This window comes from Coffea eugenioides, unplaced genomic scaffold, assembly GCF_003713205.1.
Source record: "Coffea eugenioides isolate CCC68of unplaced genomic scaffold, Ceug_1.0 ScVebR1_14;HRSCAF=71, whole genome shotgun sequence".
Lineage (NCBI taxonomy): Eukaryota > Viridiplantae > Streptophyta > Magnoliopsida > Gentianales > Rubiaceae > Coffea > Coffea eugenioides.
The window spans coordinates 1-13580 of record NW_020861908.1 but is presented as its reverse complement, the minus strand read 5'-3'; the positions used below and the strand labels follow the sequence as shown (position 1 = coordinate 13580).

Below are 13580 nucleotides of genomic sequence, written 5' to 3'. Positions count from 1 at the left end.
CTCGACAAATGACTAGACGGTGTGATTGTTGGAGGACATATTCCTACCCAAATCAGGTAGTACTGGCAATAGCGGATGAAAGATAGAGGTTGGCAACTCGAAGCGATGCATGTTATAACCAAATTCGGGAGATGAGGGCAATTGCTAGAATGTAAGGTGAGAGAATCCGAGAAATGGATTCGGAATTGATAGCTGAACAGGAAAGGACCAACACTTTGAGGGAGCAATTACAAGCGACTAACAACCGCTTGGAAGGAATGGTAAGGCAAGTAAGAGACCGAACTAAAGGAATTCTAGCTGAGTGTGAGGTCCTAATGGAAGGGGTAGTGGGAGAAAATTTAAATACGGAAGGCCAAGGTTTGGAGGCTCCTGGAGTTGGAAATGCAGTCGAACCAATAAGGGAAGATCCGGAGGAGGATCCGGAGGAAGAGGAACCTAGGGAAGTGGAACCAGAAGAAGAAATTAGGTCTAGTGGGACTGTTCAAAATTAGATTCATCAAGTTTAAGTGGAATATAAACTAAGGGTTGAGCTAGTAGCTGTGTGGTTATAAAAATTTTGTGTTATTGAATTGCTTCCTTTTGTGTGTGTTTATAAAGATTAAGGTTTAAGAATTGTATGGAGAATATCGGATTGTATTTGTGAATTGCTTGACTTTCAAAGTTGTACGAAGTTGGTGTGTATTGCAACTTATATTGTGTGAATGTAATTGATGATTATGTGTTTATTTTGTTATCAAACTGTAATGTTTAGCGGTCCTTGGGACTAAATAATTACTAACCTAAGTATACGGGAGTAGATATTTACCATTTAATATATCAATTGGTAGTGAAACATGGAAGTTGGGTCGCGGCAACGTGGTCGCAAACCTAGACAACCTCAAGAGCAAGTGAGGGAGCGAGAACCCGTGGTTGATCAGAATCATGAACAAGGAACTAATGTAGGTGACCCAGTAGCCACTGCGTTGAACCGGATGACTGATTTATTAGAGCGAATAGTATCTCGACAGGGACAAGGGGATGGAAATGAAAATCAACCGAGGGGTCGGGAGAAAGGAGAGAATAGAGCCTTTGAAAGGTTTTTAAAATTTTACCCACCTAAATTCTCTGGTGGTTGCGACTCGGAGATAGCTGAAAATTGGTTGGAAAATATGGTTAACATATTTGATGTTTTGAAATACTCGGAGAAAAGACAGGTAACCTTCGCAGTATTCCAATTCGAGGGGGCGGCTCGGTTCTGGTGGAATGTTATTCAAACCAAATGGGAGAGGGAGAGAGTACCTTGGAATTGGGTGAACTTTATCAGGGAATTTTATGAAAAATATATTCCTCCGATAATCCAGAAAATGAGAAAGGATGAGTTTATAAGGCTTCGGCAAGGGACGATTAATGTAGCTGAGTACGAGATTTAGTTTACCAAATTATCAAAATTTGCTCTTGACTTGGTTATTACAGAGTAGAAACGGAAAAGGCGGTTCATACAGGGGTTAAATTTAGAAATACAGGAAGCTTTAGCTGCCGAACCAATAAGCACTTTTAGGGAGGCTCTTGAGAGAGCTCAGAGGATAGAAAATACTAAATCTCAATTAAAAACTTTTCAGGCTAGGAAGAGGAGTGTATCTAGCAGTAACCCTGGAAAATCTAAAGAGAATGCACCCCCACCCCAAGACCGGTAGAGGAATGAGAGGAATAAGACTTGCCCCACTTCCACTCCTATCTCAAAAGAAATTTGAAGGAGTCCCGACTGGAGGAGCTCAGTTTGGAAGGGGGCAATACGGGATTCCTCTCGAGGAGGACAAGTAACGACACCTCATTCCACATGTAATTATTGTGAAAAAGGGAATCATACTGAACATGATTGTTGGGTGAAGGGTCGAAAATGTTTGGTATGTGGTAGCACCGAGCATCAGGTCAATAGTTGCCCGAAGAAAGAGCAGAGGGGAGTAAGCGGTCAATCGTCAAATTGTAGACACCAAAATTTTATTGCAATTTCTTTCACTATTTTGTCATGTCAGTTTCATTCACTTTTAATTTTTAGTTTTTTAGTTTATTTTTATTTTTGGAGTTTTAGCATAGAATTTCGAAAGAAAGAAAAAAAAAAGAGAGAAAAGAAGAAAAGAGGAAAAGAGGAAAAAGAGAAAAATGATGAAAAATGAAATGATGAAAAAATTGTAATTTTGCTGTTTATTATTTCTAGTTTATTTATTTTTATCCGATGTTAGTTAAATAGTTTCTTTTTTAATTTCATTATCATTTTGTTAAATTATTTTAAAAAGAAAAAAAAGGAAAAAAGGAAAAAAAGAAGAAAGAAAATTAGCATTTCATTTGTATCTTAATTAGCATTTCTTCATTTATTTTTTATTAAGTAATTAGTTATCTATATTAATTAACGAAAAAAAAAAGGAAGTCTCGCGGCACGCACGCTGCATTTGTTTGCAGCTTGCAAAGGACGAATGCAGGCTCATCGGATGGCCAAGAAAAAGGGTTTGAGAGGGATGATTTCTAGCCATTGAATACAGGGTTTTGGGGGTGGCTAGCCGGATATAAAAAGAAAGGGAACTGCAGCCGCAACAGGGGAGGAATCCGAGAGATAGAAACACAGAAAAAGGGAAAGAAAAGAGGACGGGCGGAAGTCTGAGAAAAAAAAGGAAACGAGAGAAAAGGTTTTGAGGGCTGGAAAGCTGAGATAATCTGGGGGGATTAAGGAGGAGTTCCGGGAGGGGACGACTAAAAAATTCTTGAGTGGAGAGCTTGGGGAAAAAGGAGAGAAAACAAACGGTAAAAGAAAAAGCTTCAGAGAGGGAAAGGATAGCTGCGGTTGGAGGTGGCGGGAAGAGAGCGACTGGGCTTTCATTCATCACTGTCTGGCATTCCTTCGAACGGCTGAAAGGATCATTGGAGTTTGTTTTTTCCCCTTTCCTGGGTCATCCGCACGTTCCATTCCTTGGTTGAGGTACTGTATTCACCTTCCACAGTTAAAAGCTGCTACCTTTAGTCATTTGTTTGCATTTTTTTTGGCTGTTTACTGGTTCCGTTTCAACTTCAATACGTTTGAGGGTTCTTATTTGGGTCATGAAAAATCTGAAGTTTGGGTAATGAGTCGGTATTTTGCACATTTGTGTCCTGGCCGAAAAGAAACTGCAGAAAAGTTTTCAGCTTGGATTGATCTTCATCCAGAATTTTTTTCCGACAGAAACAAATCTATAGTGGGGTTTTGTTTTAGATCAATTTTTAAGGTAGAAATCTAGTTTTTTTTCAGCTAGTGTCATAAATGTTTGTTTAAGTTCATAGTTTCGGTGCATTTAAACAAGCAAATCCAGAAAAATGGAATATAATTTTGAGCAATTCTGGTTGATGTGTTTCTTCTGGCCGTGTACGTGCGACAGTGTCTTGTTGCTGTTTTCTTGCTGTTCTTTTTTCATCTTATTCTTAGCACCTTGCTTGCTGTTGTGGTTGGGCTTCATAATGTTTTCTCGAAATTCTGAGTTAGGGTCAGTAAACGTTCATTACTTCCTTGCGCTGTTGCTGAAGTTCGATTGGAGTTGGATGAAATTGCTGCAGAATGCGTCTGTCTGCATGTGAATGTCGAGTTGCTGTAATTTTGTTTGCTTGAAATTAGAAAATGATGTTTGATCCAGATTTTTAGTCCTAGCAAAGGAAAACCTGCGCATTCACAATAAAAATCCAGAAATCAGCAATAGAAAAGCAAAATTTGAAACCTGCTGCATTTTTTTTTCTTTCCTTTTCTCTGCTGTGTTTCCTTCTCCTTAGTCGCTAGTTGAGTTCTGCACTTCAGTTTCGTGTTCAATCTTGTGTTGAGGAGGGGAAATGGAAGGTTGGGCGTTGAGTCTGCATGTTTGAACTCTGAAACACTCGAGCTATGGCCGAGCACTTGAGCTGTAAAATGAATTTCAGAGTGTCGAACCATTTTTGCATGAGTGTTCTTCCAGAATTCTATGTCAGTTCCCTTTAGATTGTTTGCTTGTTTGGATGTTTGAGATTATGCGTTTGTTGCTTAGTGTCAAGTGATGATCTTGGTTGAAATTTTCTGAGCAAAGCTTGTGTGTTTGGGTCTGGAACACTAGCTTGGAAACGGAAGTGCAGCAAAATGGCTTCACTTTGGTTGCAGAAACGCATTCCGTAGCTTCTGCATGGTCTTGCATGCAAAAAAATAACTTTCAATAATTGCACATTAATCCCTTAATTTGTGTTTAGTACTATTATGGCCCAACTAATTGGATAACTTAATCAATTTTGTCCCTCTTAACATGTTTTTTTCCTTAATATGTCTTAACATGATTTTTGTATAGATCATTAATGATTTTTAGGATGAATTTGAAGGGTTTAATAACTTGTTCTAGATTTGTAGTTTTGATTTTGAATTATTTTGGTGAATTCTGGAAATTTTGTTGTTTAATCATAGCAAATTAGTTTTCATTTATTTTTTGTATCATTTGGTTTGGGATAGGTTTCACCTAAAGTTCTAATTTCAAGTTATTTCCTTTTAGACCCTTAATTTTTGTAATAATACGTTGATCCCTTGAAACTTCCTCGATTCTTTCAAATGGGCCTTTGTTTGTTTCAATTTGATGAATAGGGGTCATTCACTTTCATTTGAATGTTTTGTTTGAAACTTCATGTTTATTTCATGTTTATTTCTATTTCATATGATTTTGTTAATTAAAGTGGTACCTTGACCTTTTTTATTATTTTGGAGGGTAAACTAGTAATTTCACTTCGTTAGGGCATCGATTCAAGGGAGGTACACTCTATCCCTTATTTGCACTTCATTTGACCCTACGTGCTCCTACGTGTTATGTGAATATGCATGTCTACTTCGCTTTCCTTGCCTTTCCTTAATTCCTTGCGTTTATTTACTTTTGCTTTTATTTAAGTTTTTCATTATGGCGTATGTGTACACCTCTTGGCTTGTAATAGATAGGGTTTGGAGAGTAATTTTGTCCATTTTCCCCTTCCCCTTTTGTTTCAGTTAGCAAATGTAATAGTTAAGACCTTAATTGCCTTATGTGTCTTGCATGCTTAGTTGCTACGTGTTAATTTGCTTTATTAGGCTCTTGCATCTAGTCGAGCATGCTAAGTGTTATGTGCTACGTGTTTATAAGTGATTCGCATGTCTACTCGCTTTTTATAGTCATGAATGAATGTGATGGATGAATGGACGTCACCACACTAGTCCAATGCTAGTTGTGGCCCCCTTTCTCGTCACCACACTAGTCCAACGCTAGTTGTGGTTCATTGTCCCGTTTTCCATTAGTCCAACGCTAGTAGGAAATTCTTAGAAAGGGCTAGTCCAACGCTAGACCCAATAGACCGCCCCCCTTTTGTTAGTGTATATTTGCATGTTCACTACATTTCATGCATTTTTCTTAGTTTTTTATCATTTGGCATGCTCCTCGAACCCCTTTTCCCCTCATTTTAAGATTTTTGCACCTCATGCTAGTTATAGGGTACATTTGCTTGAAGAGTCCCCTTTCGACAAGGGAAACGAGCGAGTGTGGCTCCACAAATAGCCTTAGCACGCTAGTTCCCCCCTTCTAATCAAAGGGAAGATTAAAGTCACAAAGTTAGGACTCCCCGTTCCCGTCTTGATGCATTCCTATAGGATTCATGCATTTTATTCATTCACTATCACATACACTTACTTTATATTCTATCTCTTTTTCTACATTCTCACTTCACACTACTTTAATTTTGCACGTTTTCATTCAACTACTTACACTTTATATAATACCATTCGCACACATGCACTTTATGTGTAATACATTTTCACATTATCATTTTTAACTCACCTTACCTTGTAAATCCATTAGCACACTTTCACTTACGCCCTATTGTTTTTATCACTTTTCTCACTTCACACAAACTCACATTTTCACATGGCATGCATTCATTCCACTCATTTTTTTGGTCATTTAGGATTATGTGTGACCTCTCCAAAGGATCATTATTGGGCATTACAATTAATGTGATTGGCACCACTCAAGCTTTGAAGAGAAATTTCTCCCCCGATGTCCCCCTAGGTCTAGGTTTGTGCATTCATATAGTTCGTCCAACATGCGATACATACCTTGGGTAGAAGAAATTAGGAAAAGAGGGGCTAAGTCACGCAACTAGCTTTGCTAGGGTAAGGGAGTGCCTTAGGCTTTGCCTTTGCCTTCTCCCTTATCAAATGTGACCCCCGATCCCTCGCTTTGGTTACGTAGACCTAAAAGTTCTTAAAAAGGGTTTTGTTTACCATTTTTTTCAAAAAAAATCACTTTTTGGGTGACTTGGTGCACCCTAACTCTATACCAAGTGACGACTCCATTTTCATTAAAAAACCCTTTTTGAACTTTGTTTGGCCAAATCGTCGCATTCCCAAGTCCCATGGCCTTTTACTTTTCATTTCGCACACGTTCACATATATATCATATACACTACTCACTCTCACACACACCACACTACTCACACACCACACATCAAAAAGTGGGGCGCGACAGTTGGCGACTCCACTGGGGACCTTCTAAGTGGGTCCAAGCATTTGATTTGGCTATTCTTTTCCCTTCTCTACCCTTTTTATGCATAGCATTTGGATATTAGGGTTGCATTTTTCCTTTTTAGGATTTTTTGCCTCGCGCGCGTATCAAACTACTCCCCCACTCACGTACGTATGATTGATTGTTTGGATGTATGTTTTACTTGTTTATCTCGCTCTTGGCATCGTATTTGGGGGGGGGATGTGTCACCTTTAGAGCCTCGCGTTGGTTTTCAACCCCTTCCCTCAAAATAGGGAACACTTCATACGTGCACGTTTACTTATTGTTATCCCATTTTATTTCATTTTTCGTGGGCGCTATCCCACACCGCCTTGTAGGATTAGGATTGATTGCCTTGGGTAGGCGGATGGTGTGCACTGCGCCCATAGCGCTACCTAAGGGATCGCTCGAGCCACCGATCGAAGGCCTTGGGAGTGATGACCCTTGGTCTTTGGGTCTGAAGGCTTGAGGACCTTTTAAACCTTATCGAGTCTAGTTGCATTAGTGAACCCCAACCTCATGCATCCACGTTAGCGTTTTCCTAGGTTAGAGTCGGTCTCACCCTTTTTTAAGCACATTAGGCACGAGGGAAAGGGTTCCACCCCTTTTACTTGCTTTATCGTATTTCTTTTTTACTCCCAATATGTTACGTGTACTATCAATTGCACTAACCATTCTTGTGTTTTCTTGGCTTGCATTTATGTGCCTTAGTAATAAGAGGCCTTTTTGGCACTCTTTTAGTGACTTACCCCACTAGATAACCCACATGTTTAAATTTCAGTCATTATACTTAATTTTTAATAAATACATTCTATTTTAGACCTTTTCCCCCCGTTGCATTATTTATATCCTTTAGGCCATATTTGTCACATGTTTATATCGTTTTAATAAATAGCATCATGCATTAAACCTTAGAAGGAACGTCATTTAGGCAATTCCATTTTAGGATAAGCCAACCTTATAATCCCATGGGTACTTAACCCTATTTTTGGGATCTGCACGTTTACCCTTTTTGTAAAATAACCTAAGGGGTAAAGTTCCAAGGTAACGGTATCTAAGTGAATTCCCCATCCAGATGATGCAGTGCCGAATGCTCAACCAAGTCCCCCGAGAGCTGAATCAGTGGAAGAATAACCTGTCTTACGAGATTGGGGGGCTATTCCAATATGTGGGTCATTTACCAAGCCTTGTCGACATAATACCCAACGTTTCTGCTATCCAAGCATTGATTAATTATTGGGATCCTGACGCCTCGGTTTTTCGGTTTGGAATGTGCGAGCTCACCCCAACCCTAGAAGAGTTAGAGGGATTATTGCAAGTGCCGGGAAAGGGCAGTCCTATGATATACCCGAGCGGGGGAACCAGAAAGCAGTTTTGCCGATTTTTAGGATTAAGGAACAATAGCTTAGATCAACACCCCGATGCTAGATCTTGTCCACTGAGGTTTCTATATGACCGATTTGGGGAAAAGGAGTCCTTTGAACGCCATCAGATTGATTTCTTTATAACAAAGGGGCAATGGGAAGAGAAACGTGTACAAGCTTTTGGGTTGGTTTTGATCAACTTATTGCTATTCCCTCAAAGGCATGGAAAGGTGACATTTGCAACCATTAATATGATTCAAAATCTTTTCTTAGGAATTCAAGAAGCAACACCAACTTTGATACCCGTTGTCATAGCAGATATCTTCTCAGCCCTTACCAATTGCCAAAGGAAAGGGGGTTTCTTCTACGCTTCAAACTTGGTACTTCAAATGTGGATCATGGAACATTTGGCGAAGAGATCACTTAATCCTATGGGTTCTTGTCTCCCAGTTGAGAATTGGATTGGTTCACATCGAGAGAGAGTCGGTCGCTACTATCGCGTGATGTCGTCAAGCCAGTTTATCGAGGAGTTCAACAATTTGACACCAGAAAAAGTGCAGTGGGTTTTAGATTGGACCAAGGTCAGGGACCCAACTTTTAGGACCACCCAACATGACTTCATTCCTCTAGCCGGAGTTAATGGTCTAGTCGCCTATATTCCGCAAAGGGTTATGAGACAGTTTGGCTACCCGCAAAGCATTCCCATGGTACAAGGAGTTGAAGTTCTCAGATTGGGTACAGTGACAGAGAGTCGAAGTATGGTATTAGAGGCTTGGGGAAATTTGCGAGGACTTGAGAATTTGCAGTTGGAATTGGTAAACAAGATGGCGCCTGCAGTAATGCCTGGGTACAATGAATGGATCAAGCAAAGGGTCGAACATGATAGTGCAAGGCAACAATCAGCACCAGCCAGTCCTGAAGAGCAAATGGAAAAGCTAAGGGAGGAATTAGAGGAATCTCAAGCTCAGCTTATAATGGCCAACAGAGTTCTAGAAGATACCCAAGTGCAGCTGAGGAGGGAGAAGAAGAAAAATGAGAAGCTAGAGGAAACCATAGATGCATTTGATAGGATTAGGGAAGGAGCACGTAAGCTCAGTTTAGGGAGCTCTAGGGAATCACAAAGTACAAGTCTCTGGAGACATAGAGATTTTGTAAACATGGTTACTAAGACCATTGACGAGATTGTAAAGAAAGATTGAACTTTTCCACGTTTTATGAGAAGCTTTCCATTTTCAAATTTCTAAATTCACTTACAGTTTTGGAAATGGAATTTTACCCCGAAGGTATTGCATCATGCTATGCCTACCCTTGGCACAAAAGGGCCCCCCCAATAGGACATGCATCCGAATTTTTGGAACCTCTACTAACTCTTGTCTTTTTCTTTTTTTATTATTTTTTGTTAAAAAAGGCTAAGCCAGGGCTAAATCTAAAAGCACGCCATTTCATATTTTCAGGTAGCATTTAAACATAGCTTCTCGACGAAATTCCATCATAACGCGATCCCGAAGTAGAGCCCAAAGGAATCGTGTAGACATGAGTACTCAGCCAGAATCATCTGATAAGACCACTGCAAGTACTCAACCGGAAACGGCAAGTCCCGGGGTTCAGTTGACTGAATTACTTACCAAATTCGGGGAAATGGCGTCTGAGATGGCCGCTCAGAAGAAGTTGATTGATGAACTCATTAGTAGCGGAATGCAACCCGAGCCTCCGGCCGTCAGACAACTGGAAACTGAACCATTTGTCATTCCTCCCGTTCAAACCACTTTTGAAGGAGTTTTCAACCCACAGTATACTTACACTCAAAATCTTCCGTTCTATCCTCCCTATGGGCAAGGGTTTCAGACTCAAGGTGGCCAAGGTAATCCAAACATGCCTCCAGATCCACATGCTTTTTATCAGACTACCGCGGAGCCTTTTGTGCCGGAGAACATTGTTCAAACCAAGCCGGAAGTGGGGGAGTCATCTGCCCCGATTGATCTGAAGTTGCTTAAGCGGTTGGATCGTTTCGACGAATTCATTCGGAAAAGCCAAGGTTTAAGCAAGCAAGGGGCGTTAGACTACGATGATCTGTGCCTGTTTCCAAATGTGCAGCTGCCCGTGGGATTCAAGACCTCGAAGTTCAACAAATATGACGGTATAGGCAATCCGAAAACACACTTGCGTTTGTTTGCTAACAAGTTGGGTAGACCAGTGGATGACGAGAACTTGCCGTTAAGGTTATTCCCGGAAAGTCTAGAAGGCGACGCCCTTGATTGGTATTCGAATTTAAAGCCGGAGGAAGTGAAGACCTGGCTTGATCTGTCCAATGCTTTCATCAGACAATACGAGTACAATTGCGAACTGGCACCGACCCGAACTACTTTGGAAGGCACGAAGAGGCGACCGTCTGAAGATCATAAGACATACGCCAAGAGATGGAGAAAGATAGCCGCCAAGGTTGAGCCTCCGATGACCGAAAATGAAATCATTCGCACTTTCATAAAGGCGCATGACCCGCCATACTTTGAAGAAATTTTCCGTATTACCGGATGTTCGTTTGCTGCAATTGTAAATAAACTTGAGGAGTTTGATGACTTTGTGAGAGCTGGAAAAATTGTTAACGTCTCTGCCCTGAAATCACAAGTGGAAGCTTTGCAAGGGCAAGGAAGCAATGTGAAAAAACCGCAGTTCAAAAAGAAGGAGGGGGATGCAACCTTTATCTGGAACCAAAACCCTTCACCCAGACCCCGATATCAACACAATCCAACTTACCAACCACATTACCCTTATTATTCTAACCCGCACCATGTATATACTACCAATATTCACCACCCTCAACCTCGCCCAAGCTATCCTAACCCACCTGTAGCCCCTTTTCAAATATCTCAACCAAATCCACCCCAAAATCGACCTCGCCCACCATATAACCCAAGATTTCCTTCCCTAAATAGACCTGTTTACAACCATCCTCAACCTACTGAACCTTACAACCGACCCCCTAGCCGTACATTTACCAATTTAGGCAGGCCTTTAGACCAATTGTATGACCAATTAAAGGCCGCCGGGAAAATTGGTATGGTACCCCCTCCTACCTATCCGTATGGCATGCCCGCCTGGTATAACCCGCAAGCTGTCTGTGCTTATCACTCGGGGGCATCCGGGCATTCCACTTTGGATTGCAAGGCTCTCAAACATAAAGTTCAAGATATGATTGAAACTGGAGAGATTGTAATTAGAAAAAGGGAGGCACAAGGCCCGAATGTAAATAGGAACCCCTTGCCTGACCACGCTAATATCATTGGGGTCATTCTGGACGATGCAGAGTATGTGGAACAAGTCAAAAAATTGGTGAGGGAAGCTGAAGTATTTGGGGTCACAGACCAACCATTTGTCATAGAATTGCCATTCGAAGAGGATGAAAAGCCTTTTATCTTAGATCTCACGCCAGCTGAGAGTGAGGCTTTGGAGCCAGTAGTCATTGAATTCCCGAAGCAGGAGCCTGTTCTGAGTCTGCAACAAGTGCCATGGAACTACGATGAACCCGTCATACAGATTGGGGAAAAATCAATTGCGAAGAAGGAAGTGTCAGTGGTCACCAGATCAGGGAAGATTGCAAATCCATTTGACGCTACCATTCCGATTCAAGCAAATAACTCCGAGCCGCCCGTTAAACCAACAATCACCGAGAAAGAAGCTTTGGATTTTCTTAAAAGGCTCCAGAGAAGTGAATACAGTGTAGTTGAGAAGCTGAGCAAATCACCCGCCCAAATATCCATGTTGGATCTGCTATTTTCTTCGGATGTACATAGGGACGCATTGCTCGAAGTATTGACAAAAGCTCAAATCCCAAAGGACATTTCGATCGCTAATTTCTCACACATGGTTGGGAACGTGTTGTTTACAAAACAAATCACTTTTTCCGACGACGAGTTACCGGCGGAAGGCATCGGACATAACAAGGCTCTGTACATAGCTGTGAGGTGCAATGGAAAAATTTTGCCGAAAGTGTTGATTGACAATGGATCTGCGCTTAATATCTGTCCTTGGAGTACCTTGAAAAAACTGGGGTTGCAAGACATCAAGCTGAGGCCTTCAGGGACCATTGTTAGAGGTTTTGATGGAGCGCAAAGAGAGCCTATGGGAGAAGTGAATTTAGTCATCGAGATGGGGCCCGCACAGTTCCAAATAGCTTGCCAAGTCATGCATTTTCCTAGTGTTTACAATGTTCTCCTTGGAAGGCCGTGGATTCATAAGTCTGGAGCTGTGCCTTCTTCATTGCATCAATTGCTGAAGTTCATAGTAAATGACAAGTTGATAACTATCTTTGCCGAGGAGGATTGCCTTGTGATTGCTGACTCTGGGTCCGAAGAAGATGGTAGCCAACACGCCACAGTGACCCCTCATAGTACAGCCGATATCGTCTCCGTAAGCTGGATAACAAAGGAGGAACAAGCTCTGTCAAAGGCCAGTGTCATGATGGCCAAGGAAATGATACGTGGAGGATATGAATTTGACAAAGGGTTGGGACGTGATCTGCAAGGAATTCTGAAGCCAGTGGAAATTATGGAAAAGAAGGATTCATTCGGCTTGGGTTTCCGACCAACCGCCAAAGACGTCAAAGAAATGAAGGAACGTAAGAGGGCAGAGAAAGAAGGCAGGCAAAAGGCCCTTGAAATCCCACCACTGCGTTATACTTTTCCACGACCAACCGAGGTGATCACATCAGAAAGTAACCCAGTTGACGGAGTCGAAGCTAGTTTGGCACAATTGTTCGTTGGGGCAACATTTGAAGGCAATTGCTCAGATGAGGCCGAGTTTCCCGACATCCCCGAAGGATCAATTTCCAATTGGATAGCCGAATTTCTGCCCATTCGGATGGAGTTTCGGTAAACCTAAGGGGGTTTGTCATTCATGCGAATTCATGAAAAACACTTTTGCATCTGTAAATAGCCAATGAAAGCATCTCTACTTTTGGCTAAAGTTTGCACATGCAAATATTGTTAAGTTTTCATTTCATTTCTGCTTGTTTTTGGTTCTCGCTTTCAATCAAAGTTTTTATGAAAATACACAAGTTGTTCTTGTCATATTGATTTGTTTACTCACCTGTTCATATTTCTATCATATTGCTTGTTCATTCGATTGTTGTATATTTGTCTGCTCATTATCCCACGTTCGTTAATTCTTTCAGATGGCCAAAAATAAAATCATTTGACCCTTTGGATATCACTATTCCGGAATTCGATAATGGCAATCTCTATATCACTCACGACTTGGAGGTTTGGGAATCCGAGCTCCAAAACGAGAGTGATAATGAGGAGGTATTCGATTCTTTTGCAAAGGACTTTGAACAATATGAGGAAAAACCAAAACCGAACCTGGAAGAAACAGAAAAGGTTAACATTGGCACTAAAGATGAAGTTAAGGAGGTGCAAGTTAGTATTCATTTGAATGAGGGGCAGAAAAAGGAGATGCTTGAATTTTTGACTATGTTCCAGGATGTATTCGCATGGTCCTATGATGATATGACTGGTATTTCAACTGATGTAGTAGTGCATAAATTGCCCACAGACCCTGCCTTTCCACCCGTCAAACAAAAACCTCGAAAATTCAAACCAGAGATGAGCCTCAAAATAAAAGAACAAATTGAAAAACAACTCAAAACCAACATTATCATTGTTTCCCATTACCCTATTTGGCTTTC

At 41.1% G+C, this 13580-nt stretch overlaps 1 protein-coding gene across 1 annotated transcript; it reads left to right on the top strand.

Annotated features, from left to right (window-relative positions):
• The first annotated feature begins 7608 nt into the window (after positions 1 to 7608).
• On the top strand, positions 7609 to 9096 carry LOC113755461. Its single transcript, XM_027299467.1, has one exon. The coding sequence runs from the start codon at positions 7609 to 7611 to the stop codon at positions 9094 to 9096; it is 1488 nt and encodes a 495-aa protein (XP_027155268.1).
• Positions 9097 to 13580: the final 4484 nt, after the last annotated feature.

Coding starts and splice junctions, on each gene's coding strand:
- LOC113755461 (XM_027299467.1), top strand. CDS start 7,609: ATGATGCAGTGCCGAATGCTCAACCAAGTCCCCCGAGAGCTGAATCAG.